This window comes from Serinus canaria, chromosome 7, assembly GCF_022539315.1.
Source record: "Serinus canaria isolate serCan28SL12 chromosome 7, serCan2020, whole genome shotgun sequence".
NCBI lineage: Eukaryota > Metazoa > Chordata > Aves > Passeriformes > Fringillidae > Serinus > Serinus canaria.
This window is the reverse complement of record NC_066321.1, coordinates 13,016,691-13,035,612: the sequence shown is the minus strand read 5'-3', so window position 1 is coordinate 13,035,612 and position 18,922 is coordinate 13,016,691. Positions and strand designations below refer to the sequence as shown.

The 18,922-nt window shown below is 39.8% G+C and overlaps 1 protein-coding gene across 1 annotated transcript in view; it reads right to left on the bottom strand.

Annotated features, from left to right (window-relative positions):
• The window catches only part of CNTNAP5 (contactin associated protein family member 5), a 200,963-nt gene that overhangs the window by 108,145 nt on the left and 73,896 nt on the right, over positions 1-18,922 (bottom strand). Inside the window, 3 exon segments of the mRNA XM_050977015.1 lie at positions 12,394-12,565; positions 13,680-13,829; positions 16,157-16,421. Of these exon segments, the coding sequence (XP_050832972.1) occupies positions 12,394-12,565; positions 13,680-13,829; positions 16,157-16,421 (587 nt within the window).

The window sequence follows — 18,922 nt, the reverse complement described above, 5'->3', positions numbered from 1 at the left end:
TGGGTGGAGAGGAAACAGGCAATCAATTTATCCTTTACACTACAGAACTCCATTAGAATTTGCTTTGCCGTAATTTGAGCTTCAAAAATCTTTCAGCCCAGATCTTTCCAGGGTGTTAGTGTGAAATCACTGATGGTACCTTGATTTTTTTAGCTGAAGACATGGTTTTATTGCAGTTCATCTTATCCTTAGGAAGGCTTTTTGCATTCAAGTATGTATATTGCCCTTAGCAGTGGTTTTCAATCTGTTTCTTCTAATTACTTACAATTAAAACCCATTCCACGCAAGCAAGCAGAAAACCTGTATGTTACTAACAACCATCTTCACCAGCCTTCTGAGCCTCATCAGCCAAGTTTTCATCAATTTCCTTGAGTCCAAGGCTGTTTGGAGCTGCCAAACCTTGACAGGCCAAAGGAAGCCGTTCATGTGCCCAGAGGCCTGGCAGCACAACCTCTTGTCCTCAATATGCTCCCTGCTCATTCCTACAAACCTACATCTATTCATCTCTATCAGAGAGTCTAAGATTCATTGCAGAACACAGCTTCACTTGATCACTATTTATACTATTATATGTAAGATTATAAAGGTCATATAAAATATGAGCATGAAAGATTATTTTTATTAATGCTTGCTCAATTACTGCAGCAGTTAGTTATTATTCAAATATGAGAGAAATAAGGAATTCAAGAAGAAAGTATGTTATTTATAACTATCTGCAACATGTTTTAAAACATTTCTAAGATATATTTGTCTTGTAAAAATCATTGTCATGGCTTCTATTAATCATTGAGCTCAAATACAAAATGAGGACAGAGGATGAGAATTACATTCCTAGTTTTCTAGCTCTCCAGGAACCTACTTCCACTACTGTGGGAGAACATCTTGTTTCTAAAGCAGGAAAGTAACAAAGGGGAAAGCCAAAACCTCTGGGTTTGTCCTACCCTTACAAGGCAGGAATTCTGAGGAGGTATGAGATTTTGTCTTTTAATGGTATACTGAGCAATCATCTATCAGTCCAACAGCCTGCTGGTACACTGAGAGCCCAGCCAGCCCTTCTGCCATGACACCTACTCCTGGCAATACTGAAATGGGACTTTAGGATTTTGGTTGATGCTGAAGAGAGCAGGAGCAGCCCTCTGGGATGGTGCAAACAGGACTGTGTGGTGTGCCCTGCAAGACCCTGCCAGCCACCTGAACCAGCAGCTCCCCAGCAGCTTCATCCCAGAGGCAAAGCCCAGGGCCACAAGAGCTCTGTGGTGGTACGTGTGAATTTCACCTGTGGGAGCACATTTACTCATATCTGTACTTGGGTGGTGCCTGCCCTTGCCCTCAGCACACTGCCTTTAATTGCACTTGCTACTGAGTGATAAACATTCCTTTATGTCACCTGTACAGCAGCAGCAGCTCTATTCACATCACAAGGGAGGCTGGTGAGAAGAAACATATGATGTTAATAGAGCTCTTTGGAGAGACAAAAAGAATAGTGCTGTGTTATTAGCATACCTTACATCATCATTGTAATGGACAAATATGCTTTTTGCCTACTTTAAACTACCTTTTATTAATTAACCCAATGCAGTAGAGCTAATTACTAACCATTTCTGGTTTGCCAAAGGCCTGTATTAGAGGCTTAGCCACATTCATTCCCTTCAAACAGTTTCCTTTTAAAGACTTTACAAAGTTGAAGGTCACTTCTTATTTCTACTTGTCTTACAAATGCAAACACTTTTTCTTCTCCCAACAATGCACAAAATGCAAGTCAAACTAACCATGTCAGCTTTTAATGATATTCATATATTCAGAATTTAATCTTTTTTTATTCCTTAGTCTATTTGCTTTAATTAACACCAACTGCATTGATCTTGTTTTTGGTCAGATAACTAACCCTTCTAAGAGCTTATGAAACAAATTTCTTTGCAACTCTAATAATTACCATAATCCCATTTTAGCTGAGCAGTTGTGTCTTCATTAGAAGCAAAATTTTTCCTAATTGTGAGAGAACTGAAAATTAAGAAATAGCTACAATTAAAATTAATCAAGGCATGGATAAGTCACAGATTGTTGCATTTGTGAACTGTCCTAGATCTTCATTTTGAAGGATTTAAACACATGTCATTTAAACTATAAATTAATGTTTGCATTCTAGGAGAAACAAACACTTTTAGCAAAAAATGCAGTGGTATCACAGAACATTTCATAGACAAAAATTTGCATCAGGCAGCCCCTGACCTATTTGCAATTGAAACGAACAAACAGCTCAACTCAATTTTTTGCAAGCAATATAAATGAGACACTTGAAAATTTATGGATTTGCCTAAGAAAGCTTGTGACAGACCAGGGACTCTGATCTTCCCCATTTATTCATATAATATACATCACAGTGAAAAATTATTATTTAAAAAAATAACTGAAGCAAATAATTTTTTCCCTCATTGAGCCAAGCTGGAAACTGCACACCTTAGCCATCTAAGTGAGCAATATGCAGAGCCTGCACAAAAGCCTTCCCTGTCCTTGGATGAAACATTCACCTCCAAAACCGTAGGTGTGCTTCCTTTGAAATCAAAGGACAAACTGCACAGACATTAGAGGGGAGAAATTCGGGCCTTTGATGGGAATGATGAAGAAATAACAATGGCAAAATTACTTGAGTGGGAAGGCTGAAGGAGCTCTATACATTTGATGTTACACTTGACTGGAAATAAACCCAGTGTACTTTCAATAAGCACCTCTGAGATTTTGTTATAGTCAGCACAACACCTTCAGCATTACCCTCGATTCCTCCCAAGTAAAGAGGAAGGAAAGGGAACCATCACAGGGAGAAAGAAAAAAGGAACATACTCCCTAAATATCAAGACTGTATATATACACAATTCTTAGACAAGCACTGAGTCCCTACAACTCAATAATGCTGTAACAAAAAAAACACATGAAATTTTGGAAGACTATCTATCAATAAAACATTGCCTTAAATATTGTATCAAATTCATTTTATTTCAGCATGTTTTCCTACTTACAGCCAGCAGCTATTTAATTAATAATGAACAAAAGTTAACATTAAAAGAGATGACTTTATATAGTGGCCATATATGTCTGATGAAACTCATGGTGTTGCTGCAACAGACTACATTTTGCCTTAGTAAAATGGTGTCTTTCCACTAAACTCAATAGATTGAGGCCAATTGCAACAACATGGATTTCAGCCCTGCTGTGCTGAGCTGTAAATCTGGGAAGCTCCTTGCCAAAGGTTATTTTTGATACAAGAAATGGCTTCAAGGGGAGACCAGACACTCATTTCGAAGAGAAATTTAGCAATGCAACCAGACAGACAATGTGTAACAACTTCAGAGCTTTACCAAGGGGAAAACTAATGAAGAACTGAGAGCATCAGAAAAAATATTGCTAAAGCACATCCCACTCTTTTTTTGCCCTGGATGTTCTTTTGTGGCAAAATAGCGGGCTAGGCATCCTTAACTAAAGAAAGAAAAAAGAGCTCCCAGAACCAGAGGAAGAGAGGAAAAGTGTGTAAAAGCAATATTACAATGGGCTGGAAAAGAATCAACACTCCTCAGACCTCTGGTTTACGTCAGCAGACATTTCCTCCCCATCACCACACATTCCAAATTCTCTTTCCTCTTTCACCTTTAGAAAACTGACCAACAACTCACTAAAAAGTCCTGTGACATTCTTTTTTTTTATTTTTAAGTCATCTACGTTTTCTTTCCTAATTTTATTATGTCATGAGAACACATGGAGTACAAAGAGAACAAGAATAATGTGAACAGACAACTCCTCTTTTCCATGATGGAAATCAGCTAGTCTATCCTACTGAATTGATGCCAAAACCAAAGAAAACAAAACAAAAAACCTCAATAGTTTATAACAAAGGTAGGTTTATCTTCACTGTGAGATTTGCAAAACTTGATGAAAGATCTTTTAAATATATTCCTATTTGCACTGTTGGTCACCTTGGTTCTTAGACCCTGCACCTGCATACCACTGAGAGACCAGCATTTAAAAGATCTGAACACTGATGCCAACAGCCCTCGGGCATGTGAGTAGCACAGAACTGTGGAAGAGGCTGTATTGGGACTGGCACTAGTGAAGGAAAAGCCTGTTATCTGTGCCTTAGATAAAAGGCATTTTTTAAGGTTTGATTGCTTTGTTGTTAGAACACCTACATTTTTAATATAGGTAAATGTGCTGACAGTTTGGCTTAGCATCAGCAGAAAGGATTTTATATAAATAAATTTGAAAAAGAAAAAAGGGAAACAAATAAACCATCCTGTACAGACAGCTGTTCCATTTAGAATTCATCATTTTACAAAGCAAAAGCAGAAAAGCCATCTGCAAAAATCAAACAAAGGAAGATATGATATTATATTCTACTTGCATCCCCATATCTGGCCTTTAATTTGCCATGGCATTGCACATCCCATGGATTTTTACTCTAAAGGAACAGCAACGGGTGAGAACACCATTCAGGCTCCTCCCAAACTCAATTCCACACTCAAGCAGGATTTCAAAAGCTAATAAATTAGCCCCTCACCTACTTTCAAACTGCATTCTTTCTCCACAGGGTCTCACTCAGGACAAATCCCCTCTCCCACTGTAGTGAGAAGTCCCTACACTCACGGGGACAAAGCCAACTTTCTCCAGTTTCAGCACCTTTCCACATGGAGAAGTCACTGCAGTTATAGAAAGGTGATCACCCTGCTCAAACCTTTTTTTTGCCTACTCTCAACAGGATTTATTGCATGATACTGACAAATCTGAAGCATCTGTCTTTATTTTGCTCTGAAACCGCACTTACGGAGACCAGTGAACACTTCATGGGCCTGGATTGTCATTTTCTGCAGCTGGTACTGCATATATGGAACAAGGATGGGGAAAACACAGTTAAGGAAGGGCAAGGAAAACCAATTGATGGCATTATCCAAATAATCTGAGCATTCCTTTTCATTCTCATTAAAGAAACACAAAGCCTAGAAAACTGCCCCCTCCTCAGCAACAGCATTTTCCACTGTAACTGCCTATTTATTTCAGGAATTTGCTTTGTACAAATATTTTCTTGCTCTCTATCACAGAGCAAGAGCATCTGAGCAGTGTGAAGATCATATCCCACTCCAAGAGCAAGAAACTGTGCTATATGGTTTTATTACACTTCATAGTCAATCAGCCCTTAAGCTATTGCAGAGAAGCTCTGCCATTACCTGTATTATTCAGCTGCTTTAAACATTAGAATAGATATGAGGAGATGAGGGAATGCTCCTCAGAATTACAGGGATTTTAATTCCAACACCCAGGCTTTAGATGCCTGTGGGTTTGAATTTTTTAAATCTTGCTCTGCTTTTCTGCATCCTGCCCTTCCATCTTAAAACATGAGTGGTGTTGAGAGGATTTCCAAGATCACACTTCAAAATGCTACCTACAAGGGGTAATTCCAGTCATTTAGTTCCATTAGTTAGCATGTCTAATTTGTGATATAGGTGCATACTACAGGGAACCACCCAAGAGGCTGTTCAACTCTCCCAGAACATCGTGTCCTTCTCTATTTCTAATTCTGTTTTCTTCACTGTACAGTGATCATTACAAGGCATTAAGTCATTAAGATCCATTTTTCCCTTTTTCGTTTCCCACCACATAATATAGCTTGGATTTAAGACACCTTCCCCATTCCATTTCCACATCCATTTTCCATTCCCCAAACCCCATTCCAGTGTTCAGCTCTGGGTTTAGTACAGAGGAAGTAGAAAAAACCCAATATTTCTCTAAGGGTAGTATGATGAAAAAGAAAGACACATTTCTAAAAATATCCTAATTTTTGCTGAACAAGCACAAAGTGTTTAACAAAGTACCAAGCACAAGAAAGGGAAGCTTTTTGAAAACTTTTTGCCATTTCCCTTAATTAATATAGAAATTAGAAGAAGACATGAAGCTTCAGTAGCCCTGATCTATTTGTCCACTGAATCCTAAAATAGGAAAAAGAGACAAAAGGGGAAATTTTTTCTCACAGGACTGAAGTCACCTATTTAAGCTGAGACAAAACATCAGAAAAACTACTTATCTGGACCATCAGATCCCTATAGCTAGCCAGGACAGTCTGCATTATTTAAAGGGAAAAAATCTAGATCTGTGTATTCCAGCATCTGAAGGTGAGCAGTCCAAACACTTTCTTTTGGCTGAGGATGGAGACATAGTTGGGCAATTCTCAAAACTTGGGATTTATACAAAATCAGAAACATTTTGAAAAAGGACACAATATCCCCTCTTATGTCTTCAGCTCATTCCAGCTTTGATCACCATCCACATTCAAGAAATGTCATGTAAAAACATCCCACTCATTGCTATAAAAGCAAGAAGGGAAAACATAAGAGGATTTCCTGCAAAGAGAAAGTAATATGCACTATAAAATAATTGTTATTTATGCAGAGAAGGCACTAAATACTGAAAATAGGAAAAATTATAGAGAATGAAAAGGATGGATGCCAAACTGGGGGTTGGGATTTTCTTAATTATTCTTTCTGCAATGCACTGCAGATATTTATGTGGGGTTAAAGGCAATAGTAAAGGCTTGATTTTCTAATCCCAGCCTGGGACTCTAACAAAAAAATTAAAATTCATTGGCCATAATTAGCCAGAGTACTTTTTTCACTTGCATGGCCAAGCTAGGGGGTGAAAGGATCATATGAGGTTTGGCTTCTGCTGCAAGGCATACATTAAATCTAAGAGGAGAGTTAAGAACTATAAAAACCACTATGCTTTTATCGGATTTATCCTAACACCCTTCACCTGCAATAGTAATTAATTTCCCAAAGGCCCATTTTGACAGTACAACACAAGAAGCAATGTTAAATTCACCACTAAAAGTAAAGGGAGAAAAAGTTAAAAAAAATATTCTTTCTTCGAAGTAAAAATTGATAATAAAATATAATAGAATCTACAAAGGAAGTAGGCATAAAGAAGGTTTTAAAAGGCCAGCTCTATTTAGCAAGGAAAAAGTACACTTTAAGCTAATTTATTTGGAAAATACCATGAAGAATTTTCACAGATAAAACAAGGATATGGTTAAAAGAATAGGGACTAAGCACACTATTTGTGCTCCACAACTGAAGCAGTTGAGGGAAGACAACTCCTGAATCAACTCCATATATTTCTCCCTAATGAGGCAAAAGTGTACACGCCAATCTCATCACAGTGATTATTGTGGATACCACACACCCCTCTCTCCATTTGGATTTGCTGGGAGAATTGGAACATGCAGATGAATCTTGGTTTAATGAGGACAGTAACATCAGTGTGCCTGTGTCTGCTCGCTGATGCTCCAGAGATGGGACCTTGCCAGGATTCAGAAGGAAATATCTGCAGTCAGGACAATATCTGTGCTCCTCATGGCACGTCACTGGAATTCCCAGGATGTCCTGCAAGATGCACCATCCATCCATCTGCTAAGGTGACTTCAACAGGAAGATTTTTTTCCCTCCCCCTTTCCCCCCAAGTCACCTAAGGGAACTGAATTCCCTGGTGTTGTCCTTGACAAGTACTGTCAGTATTTGCTACAGCAAGGGCAAGGTGCCAGCCAAGTAAAAATAGGACAACCCAGGCAGAGCTTCATCAGCACAAAATCAACATGAGCTGCAGCAATCAGATTAAAGTACCTCAGCAGCTGTAGGCAGGGGAGAGCACACATCCATTATCTATGCAAAGTTGGGAACCTGAGCCTAAAGAAAAGCAGGATCTGGCTACCCTCATAGTTCCTTTATGGATGATGACAGGCTTAACACATAACAGGCTTTCCTAATCCAAAGACATCCCAGTCTAATGTATTCAAGTGCAAATCATGTATAGAGTTTATGACAATAAAATAATGGGCATACAACACCGTGCTTCTACATCTGCTTCAGCCTCACCTCTGTCCAGGGAAACTGTCACCAAAGAGCCCATCACTTCAAAGGATTTTAGTTCTGTCAGGATTGACAGAATCATGAAATTTCAGACTTCTTAACAGAGTTTTCTCTGTCACTTGGCAACAAAAATACCTCACCCTTTGTGATGGGGGATGAGGAGTTAAAAACATGAATGGAACCAATGTCATCACTATGGGTGTGTTTCAAGAGGATTTGCTTCAGAAGCTTGGTGAATGCAAACATTTGTCCAGCACCACCTTGAGGGGCAAAAGAGACTATTTCCATATATGAGGTGCCAATTCAAAGGAAAAAGAGACCATTTCTCTACACACAACAGCTCTTTACCACCAGTTACCAGCAATGCCCAATGCCTCCTAAGCACTTTTCCTTATAGACTTTGCAGGAGCTGGCAGGGGAAACCACACCAGCTCTTACCTGTTTGTGTACACACAGAGTGAAAGAACTCCTGCAAATGGAATTTTCTCCTCTGAGACTAACACTGCAAAGCAGTCTGTCCCACTGCATTCAAGAAGTGCCTGAGATTAATCAAGGCATGCCTTCAGGCTCTAGGCAACACTGCAGCCCTTGCTGTTGTATTCCAAGGGGTCCATCTGTGGTAAGAGCAGCCAGCCTTGCTCAGCCCAAAGGGAGCATCTGTGCTGTATGATGAAGGACTGGGAATCCACTGCATTTCTGGACTGAGGTTTAATGATTTTCTGGCACATTTTCCTAATAACCATGGTAACTCCTGAGCTGCAATATCTCTTGAGCCCACATTCCTGCATCTATTCTCTGAACAGGATGCCAACCACAGCAAACAACCAACTCAGCTTCAGGACTGGAGCTAGTATTTCTAGTCAAAATCTGGCATTCGAGCCAGTTGCTGAATGGGAAATCCCAGAGCTTCTCAACTCTGTGGCCAAATTCTCAGCATCTGCATATTTGTTTTCCTACCCATTTCATTTATTTTTAAATGAGAGGCTGACTGAATTTTCCCCAGGCTATGCCTTCCATTGTTGGCCCACACAGACAGACCCACACACCCACTATTTCCACTGACACAAAGGAAGAGAAAGCACAGTGCAGAACATATTAGTACTTAGCAAAATGCACACTGAGATTCAAATGTATTTTGAGATTTGCATAGCTATGATGCTATATATTTTGGTTTTGAACAACAGAGGTACAGAGAGCTGCATACAATGAAAACAATGTTTTAGAAACAGTGAGGGACTTGGACTTCCTAGTCCTAAGTTTATCACCTCCCTCCAGACTTTCTTCAGATCAACAGTGCCTCTCCTTCAATTTCCTTACTCTGACAGTGCCACAGCAAAAATGCTGATGAAATAAGTTCAAAAGCATCCCACTGAACACCTTGCCAGCTTCCAGCCATCTGTGGCTTATGAATTCATGAGTGCCTTACTACCTTTTCCCTTTACACTTGACCTCTACAGCATCTAACAACATCCAATTTGATGCTGTGTAAGATTTGAACTCGTGAGAAACTGCACATTCTTGTTTATTATTTACCTCCTTCCTGCTGCTCTTCATCACACAACCCTGCCCAGCTCTCTCTTCTCTAGGCTGAAGAGTCCAAGCCTATTTCATCTCTCCTTGCAGAGAAGAGTTTGTAGAGCACCAAAGAACAAAGTGTCAGTTTTAGAAACAGCCATGAGGGCTGAATGACAGACTTACAGACTGCAGTCAGAGCTGCACACAGCACCTCCTCTGAGTGGCCCAGGGAGGACACACCTCCTGCTCAGAGATGGTCAGGCCAAAGAGGAGCTCAGTGAATACATCCAACTGGATTTGAATTTCATCTTTTAGCAACTAAAACAGAGGGTTCTGAAGGGATCCATACAGAGCTGGTATCTCGATTTACTACAGATGTTTCTGTAGTTCTCCAGTGCCTCAGTCCCTGCCTTCTATAAACTTCTCACCCTCATTTACATCACATCTGAAAGAGAGACAGGCACCTCAAGAGGTCAGAGGATCTCAAGAAAACAGAGGGACAAGTAGAAGGGGATCAGGTTATTTTTCATCAAGGAAAATAAAACCACTAACCATAATGGAGTTTAACCACTATTATAGACATCATGAAATTTTCAAAGAAGATATCCCAAAAAAACCCAGAGCAATAAATTCTGCAATCACATAGCTTTCTTCTGAGTTGTAAAATTGAATCATGCGTTTTGTAGAAGCAAAAAGAACAGATCAGGACATATGAATAGGCTCTGCTGCTCCTTCTCTCCTATTTCATATATATCTGTACCTATCTATATATATCAGGTTATTTTAAAAAAAACAACTATAACTTTGGGCTACACAGCTCCTACTCACAGCTGCAGTACTGGCTTAGATTGTCTAAGAGATACATGTACTAAAATGAGCTTTTTCACAGGTCTGAGACTTTGTGAGCTGAATTCCTGAAAGATTTTTCCCATGTTTTTGGTGGGGGTTTTGGTGTTTTGTTTTCTCTCTTTTTTTTTTTTTTCATTTACACACTGTTATTGTTGACATTTCAGAACCCCCAAAGCAAGAACAGGGCACAGCTGTTCCAGCTGCAGGAAAAGCCTGTGTGACTGCAACAGAGCTGGAAGGAATCTGGAAGATCACTCAGTGCATGCTCACACCCCAAGGCAGGATCACCCACACCCATGTTCCTTATTCCTCACAGACTCATCTAACTTTTCCTAAAGCCTCCCCATGACAGAGGCTTGACAGTCACCTCAGGCAGTCTGGGCCATGCCAGCTCTCCTGTACATCCTGGGCAGAAAGGATGATTATTCCCTTCAGTGCTGCAGCAGCCTTTGAGTACCTAAGACCATTATGCTGCCTCCCCTCAGCAATCTCTTCTGGTTAAAGAATTCAGTCAATCTGAGCTCTGTCAGGCTTGGTGCTGTGGCCACTTCCCTGGGAAGCCTGTTCCAGTGTCCAAAAATGCTCTGGGTGAAGAACTTTTTTTCTAACTTCCAACCTAAACCTCCTCTGATGTCACTGCAGGCCATCCCCTCAGGTCACCACAGAGAAGAGATCAGTGCTGGCCCCTCCTCTTGCCCTCACTAGAAGTTGTAACTGAGTGAGGTCTCCCTGCAGGCTCTTTTGCCTCATGCTGGACAGACCAAGCACCCTCAGCTGCTCCTCACACAACTTCCCTTCAAGGCCCTTCACCATCTTCACTGCCCCTTTGGATGCTCTCTAACAATTTAATATCTTTCTCACATTGCAGTGCCCAAAGGTGTCCCCAGGACTGCAGGTGAGGCAGCCCCAGTGCAGAGCAGAGCAGGACAATCCCCTCCCTTGCCCAGCTGGCCATGCTCTTCCTGATGCTCCCAGGACAGGGATGGCCCTCCTGGCTGCCAGGGCACTGCTGACTCATGTTTAAGATGGTCCACTTGATCTTAAAAAATTTGTTTTTATAAGAAAACAGCGGAATTCTCTCTCCCAGTTCCTAGGACAGATGATATTTTGCCTCCTTTTGTAAAATTAGCTGCATCTTTTTCCATTTTATCTTAGAGTGGCAGAATTCCATCTACTGTTTCAGGCACACCAAGTATGAAATTCATATTCCTCTGAATTCAGCCATCATTAAATGTGGAAAGAGATTTGATCAATCAAGTCAGTAATTTCTCCATATAAAAGAACAAAAGTCAACATACAAAGATGAGAATAAAGGTCTCGTTTCTGCTTTTCAGAACTTAGGTAGATTAAAAAAAACCAAAAAAACCCCAAAACAGAAACAAACAAACAAAAAAACCTCACAGAACCTCCTATTCCACATACTAACTTCAAAGTACACATATGCATAAACGATTCAGAAATATTTAGATACTAAAAATCCATAAGCAGCAACAGAGATTTAAAAAATACTTTAAAAAAAATTGGTTTCTTATTTCCTCTCTGCTGCTTATGGGAAAATCTGGGGTTCCTGTCAGGGTTCATCTTAGGAGGGATGTGGATCACTATTTAAACTGAAATGTTTCTCTGGCAGATGCAGACATTCCATCATTACACTGTCCCACTGAATGGGCAGTATTGCACACAAGATGTACCATATCCTCATCATGAACGTGCTGTAATGGCTAACAAGAGAAATTGTAGATGATTTATTTAAGCAGAACCAGCTTATATATTAAGGGTATGCCATGTTCTGATGAATCAACTAATTTTTCCTTCTCTTTCATTTCCTCTAGAACTTCAAAGCAATCAAATGTTGTTTATGCATAAAATTTAATCCTTTCACCAATCTATAGTTTGATTGAATTTGCATACTCTATTTCCTACAAGTCAATGTGAAGAGAGCCTCATGTAATTGAAACCATTTCCCCTCCAGTCCTCCTATCTTTGTTGCAGTATTTTCTATTAGTAGCTCTATTATGCCTAATATCTGTAATGTTGGCAGATCAGGATTTTCACTTAATGCAACCTTTATTTATAAACCACTAGGATGAAAAAAGAACAAATACAAGAAAGAGGAAATAATAATTACCTGTCTTTGATGCCACACAGATCAATGTGTAAATCACTAAAATTCCCCAGGGAGCCTTGCTGAACTAAAATGAGGTCCTTGGGCTGGTTATCAATAAAGATGAGCCTCATACAGCCTTGAAAAGCAGTAATGGGATTTAAACACTGGGAATCGGTGAAATTGTCAGGGCACCCTGTGGGAAAAAGAGAAGAGGCAGAGAAGAATATTGGAATGTTCAACTATTTCTGCTGGGATTTCCTGATGCAAGAACTCAGAGGCTTATTATTCCAAATGTTTTTATTCCTTTTGCTATGGAACCTCCTGTGTTATAAATCCTCTAGTTAGCGGAAAAAAGAAAAAAAGAAGAGAGAAGCCAGCCACTGAAAGTATTGCAATATGAGGTTTCCACCTTGTGAAACATACTTGTGCTGAGCAAAATCTAAATGTGATTTTTTTCATCTCTTTAAACTCCACAGCATCTGAAACATGAGTTGTTAAAAGAGTTGGACAGAATGTAAAATCATTATGGGTTAAATTCTGCTGCTGAAGCAATGTGCAGATGAAATCTTGTGGGCAGCAAGAAAGCCATTTGTATCTGAGCCTCCCCAGTATTTAGACAGCTCTGAGATCCAAACCTCCTGTACATCCTCACTTAGTGCTCTATCTACAGGGTTAATTAAGATCAGAACCATACTACAGTAAGCACTACACAGAAATATGTTAAATTAAAGGACAGTTAATTACATTAATGTTTGCACTCTGCTCAAAAAAAAAAGCAGAAGATAGTATTTTCCAAGACTTTTTTCCATTTTTTTAAATTGAGCTAAACCTATCTTCATTTTCCACAAGAAATTTGTACATAAATACCTTTGAAGATTTGAGCTGTATATCACCTAAGCTCCAAAAAGTCATTGAGCCTGATCAGAACAGTGGTATCTACAGGAATGCAGATAACATTAATAATTCTAAGGCCTTTTACCTCAGAAAAAACCCAAAAAAAACCCCAAAATCAAAACCACTCATGGTTAATATAGCTTTAGCTTTGTATATTTTGCATATTTTTTTAGATAGATGTAGTTATCCATTACTACCACTACCAGTAGTCCACTTTTACAGCTCTGCTTTCAGTTCTGCTTGGTCTCTCTGCCAGGCTTGACCAACACCCTTCACCCTGTCCATGGTGCTGAATGCAATGCAATTTAATCACGCCTTGCCTTTGCTCTTAGCTGCAAACAGTGCAACTAGGGAGAGCTCTGTGGTGAGCACCTGAGGATCTGCATCATGAAAACTTCCCTGCAACAACCTACCTCCAAAATAGTAGCTGTTCCCAGAGTAGATCCTGGAGACAGTGGTGGCATGGCTGGCGGTGGCAGCGTCGCTATCCAGCGTCAGGGTAATGCGATGCCTTCTGGCGTTGATGTTAACAGAATGCCAAAGCCCATCGTGGAGATTAGTGCCTGGCAAAAAAACAGGGACAAAGTGAAAAAGATGTGCAGGAGAGAACTGTTTTCTTTAAATCTTCTCTTGCTTCCAACTTGTGACCGCAAATATGCAGCCGAGCTATAAAAGGTGAGAACTGTAGCTGAAAAGAACTCATTACCTCTGGAAACAAGCTGGCATAGAAGAAAGGGCCCAGGAAAAGGGAAGTTTTGAGAGTATTTAAGTAGGTCATCTCACATTTTAATCTAATCTTGTACCACTGCAGGCACTCATCAAGCTAGCCCAATCCTTCACTTTTCTGGTATCACACTGTAACCAATTAGGGGGTGTTGATGTTAGTCTTCAATCTGTTGGTAAATGCTTACCAACTCCAAGAGTGTGCAGAGATCTCTACTGAGCTTCTGGTACTAAACACATGTGTGAGGTTGCAGAGGATTAGATTCAGTGAGACATTCATAGCCTGTTCTCAGGCTCCAACCTGAAAGCTGACTGACTCCAACAGGTATCAGTAGGATTTGTGTTTCTCAAAACCCTCCACCACCAATGCAGCACATGGTACTATTAATAGATGTACCAGAAGTTGGATTTCTATATGGATGTTCTGAGAACTGGGATTGTTGCTCTGACCAGGAACCTCTAAGGTTTGAGGGATAGACTGGGCAGTCTCCTTCTCTTCTAGACATTCATGTGAACTGGGAAATTAACCTGTCTTGTTTCCTTATTCTGAAAATCAGTGCTGCATTGTGTGCTCTTGAAATACACAGAGCTAAAAAGAAACTCCCCATCCTCTATTCTGACAGCCATGAGAATCAGTGGGCAAGCTTCTGAACCCGCACACAGAGGGGCAGATCAAAAGCAACCTAATTACAGTTCAAAATATGCTACCATCAGGCTGAAGTGACTGAGATCAGGCACAGACAACTAGTATTTACTCCCTACCCTAACAGAATATTTTTGTTAATGCTGCTTTCAGAGAAAACAAACAAGCAATTAGGAACACAAAGAGGTGCGAGAACAACTTAAAAAAAAAATTTTAAAAAGTGGGTGTTAGGTGTGTGTAAAACCATTTCATCATGAATTTCAAAATGAAATTTACTCAGTAATGGCTGTTAACACATGCACAATTACCATAGAATTAGAGGCTGGTTTTCCAGCAAAAAATGGATTTTCAACTAGAAGCACAGTTTGAAGTGGAATTCGTTGTTGAGGTTTGAAACAATTACAAGAGGAAATAGATCCCATTTAGGGGAAAAACAGGTCCATTCTTGAGCAGGCGTGAGTTTATTGGAGTACCTGACATCTGCAGAACATGGCACAAGCACCTTCTGCACATTTCCCATGTGCAAGTAGGCAGTTTAGCATGTTTGGATAGGCTGGACTCAGGTTCATTATTTCAGAACTACATAAAAACAAATGCAGCCAACCAAATATTGACATGGTCTCAGCTTTGTCACAAATTTCATTAGGACTGCAATAAAGGCTGGAATCCCAGTTTCCAGTGTTCAATTGCAGCGAGCTATGGCTGTAGCAATCTCCATGAGTAAGGATAGATGCAGGGCTGCCTCATTTTCGATCATAAAGGGGAATGAAACATGCATACAGAACAACCCTGCTTTGACAGCTCTGTCAGTTCTTTATATCTGCTTCTTTTAATAGATACATCTGCCCTCTTTTAGTCTGTACAGGGAATATTTTAATATTACATGTTTTTAAACATTTGCTCTTTTAGAAAATATATTATTATTGTTGTTATCATCATCATCATTATTAATATTATTATTCCCCCAAATTTTAAATCAGAGAGGCAGCCCTATTTTACCCTCTTGCATCCCACCAGCTGCACTACACAAAGCAACTGGTCAAGTTGCTAAAAAAGCCTAATAGAAAGTGTAAGAGGAAGCCCATGGTCAGCCATTCTTCTGAGTGTAGCATAAAGGGGGAGTCCAAAGCTACAGTAAGAGAAAGAAAATCAGCTCTGAGCCTCCCTTAAATTCTGCTGGGGAAAGATGATATGGCTGAGCTGGCTCCCAGTTGATTTCAGCACGGTCTGAAGATGGGAACAGGAAGGGCTTCATGGGACCTGACTGAAGAAAATTGAGTGTGACTGCTTAAGAACATAGAGGCTCAGCTAACTGTCAGTGAGATTGAGTCTGGAGATTTCAGGATGCCAATTTTCCAAGCTTAGATCAAGCTGTACAGAGCAGCTTTACCACTGGAAAGCAAGATAAAATTTAGAAGAGAAAGAAAGATTGTGCGTTTCCTTATTGCTTGATCCTTTCATCCCAGGGAGCTGAACCTTTGTGTTTTAGAAGCAGACAAGTGAAAGTAAACAAAAAATAAACACCTTCAGAGATTTCCACTGGGTTCTCAGTCTCCTTTTGAATAAGTAGCATCAATCTCCCACCATGAAGGTAAACCAAGAGATGTCCTGAGTTTTCAGACAGCTCGGTGAACAGAAGTAAGCCATCTTTATTCCACGTTCGGAACTGGAAGCTGACTGACAAGCCATCAATCTGAGCAGTGCCGGGCAGCAGCAAGTAGCTTCGACTGGCGCTCACAAAGGTGATAGGAACAATTTGTGGTTCTGAGCAAGAAAAGGTCACATTCCCCTGCAAAAAAAAAAAAAAAAAAAAAAAATCAAATATAATCAGCATGAATTTTTTTCAGTCATCCCAAAATATCTTCAGTTAAATAAGCTCATTGGATTTCTAATCGCCCTCAAGGCTGAAATAGGTATTATTATTCAGGCACATATCTTTGGAAATCAATAGGAAATGTATCTGTCCATCTTGGGAAAACATACCTAACTTCAAAATTTTACTTTTATTCCAAATGGTGAGGACCAAAAATAAAAACCTTACTTCTTAGAAGGATCTAAATGTAACTAAATGTCCTTATGAATGCCACACTTTACTTGATTATCTCATTCACCCAGCCCCTAAATCAATTTGCAATTTGCCCAGAAGAGAAGCACATTCACTCAAAGCAGTATGCAGAAGCTGCACTAGCTTGTATCACTGGAGTTGATGGAAGAAATTACTCTACCAGTTTGCTCAGCTACTGTAGATTACCCCACCAGATTAATCAGGCCATGGTATAAAACCTTAACAATATATAAAGCCAGGATGCACTTAAGGAGACATGTCTTTCAAAGCTACTCCAGGAGAAATTGTTGCAGCCAGCTGCTTTGAACATGGCTTTGTAAAATACCAGCTGAATCTGATAAAAACATTGGAGTGTAAGGCTTTCTCCATGATAACACTTCTCATCAGAGCCTGTACCTCACTCTAACTGGATAATTATAACGAACAGCACTTGATGGATGTGCAGGAAGTTGCACAGTGCTTGGGGAATTCCTGCCTGCAGTCTCAGACAGATGATGAAACTGCTCCCTATCACTTTCAAACATCTTTCCAGTCTTTATTTATTAAATAGAAAATAAGGTGCCAGAAATAGACAAGGTTACCACTGGTTGAAGCAATCCTTGACAGATACTTATCTATATGGAGCTACCTGCATAGTACCTGTTAGGTTCAGAATACTACCAGCCAGATTTGGCAAAAGGAATCTATGGGTATATCATATTATATTATATTATGTTTTGAGATATAATATAAAGCTTATCTGAACTCCACTGAATATTAATCAGGTGGGAAAAAGGATGGAAATTTGGCCTCAGCCTTTAAAAGGTTTCTACTACCAGCTGGGATTTGCTGCATGAAGAGATGGCACAAACTTTTTTTTTTTTTGCCATTGTTACATTTCTACCTCAGTTTTTAATCAAAATTCAGGCCAGAAGTCCTGCCCTGAGACATGATCAGCAAAGAGTTCTGGCTGCAATGCCAATACTGGGACATATGGACAGGAGCTGCACATCTCTTCCCTTGCTTAACCTGATCAGACTTCAAGCTCTGAAGTCTGACTTCAACTTTAGCCTCTCCACTGTCTAAACTGAAGCTGAGCAGGTGTGGTTCCACATACCATAAGAACAGACACCTGGAAGTGCACAAAGGTGGTGCTGCAATCTTCTGTGTAAATGGGATTGAAGGAGTGTTTGGAAGACAGACAAGAGGTATGTCTGCCTTTTGGGGGGTTCTTTTCAGGAGGTATTTTTGTTACTCTTATTCAAAAATTGAGACCACCTTGATGTAAGTGCCATAAGTAATTGCAGTCAGGACTAAAAACTAGCCAGGATTTGTAAAAAATAAAAAAGTTAAGTTAAACAATTGATGCCCCAAGAACTTACACCAATTAAACTGATTAACTTAGGAGGGAAACGCCTTAAAGCAGCATTCCAGAGCAAAGCCAGATGATGTAGTTAATACACACCAACAACAGTTTTTGACATCCTTACACTGACCAACCTGTTTACCTTCCTAGAGACAGTAACAAAACCTGAAAAAAGACACACACGTTTTTACTTTGAAAAACATTTTTCTACTGAAGTAGGATAGGTTCCCTTTAAAAATATTGTTAAATTTGCTGTGAGCGTTATTCTCACACAAATTATTCCAGCAGGTCTAAGTCAGAAAAGTAAACAGCTCCCTCTAAACCTTCATCTGATCACAAGCATTTTGCATTAATTGGCAGCAGTTCTGGAACTCTCCAGGGTATATGCCAGATTTCTGGAAGACACTTGATTTTATAATTGAACCCAATTTAACTGAAAAGTAAAAGCTCATTGGCTAGGAAATGGGATAAGAATGCTCTAATCTCTAGAGAAAATAAAGGAGATGCTCAGCTCTACCCAGCTGCTGGAAACTTTAGCTATCATGTGGCATTTGAGAATTCCATTGAGTCCAAATCCAGACTGATTAACGACTCCTCTAACAAGCATTGAAATCTTAACAAAATAGTTCTTATTGTTGTTACAAGAGAAAACTTCTGAGCCTAAAAATGCAATGAAGATACTTTCAATTTTTTTTCCACTGGCTGCCATGACAGCTGTCTTAAGAAAGGAGTAGAAGCAGCCCAGATTTCTGCAGGCAGGGTACAGCCTTAGAGGTGGTTCCTGTTCAAGTGAGATGTTGAATGAACAGGCAGCAGCATGTTACAGAATTTTAAAGAAGAACCAGAGCCTCTCCTATTAAAAGAGAATGGAAGAACACAG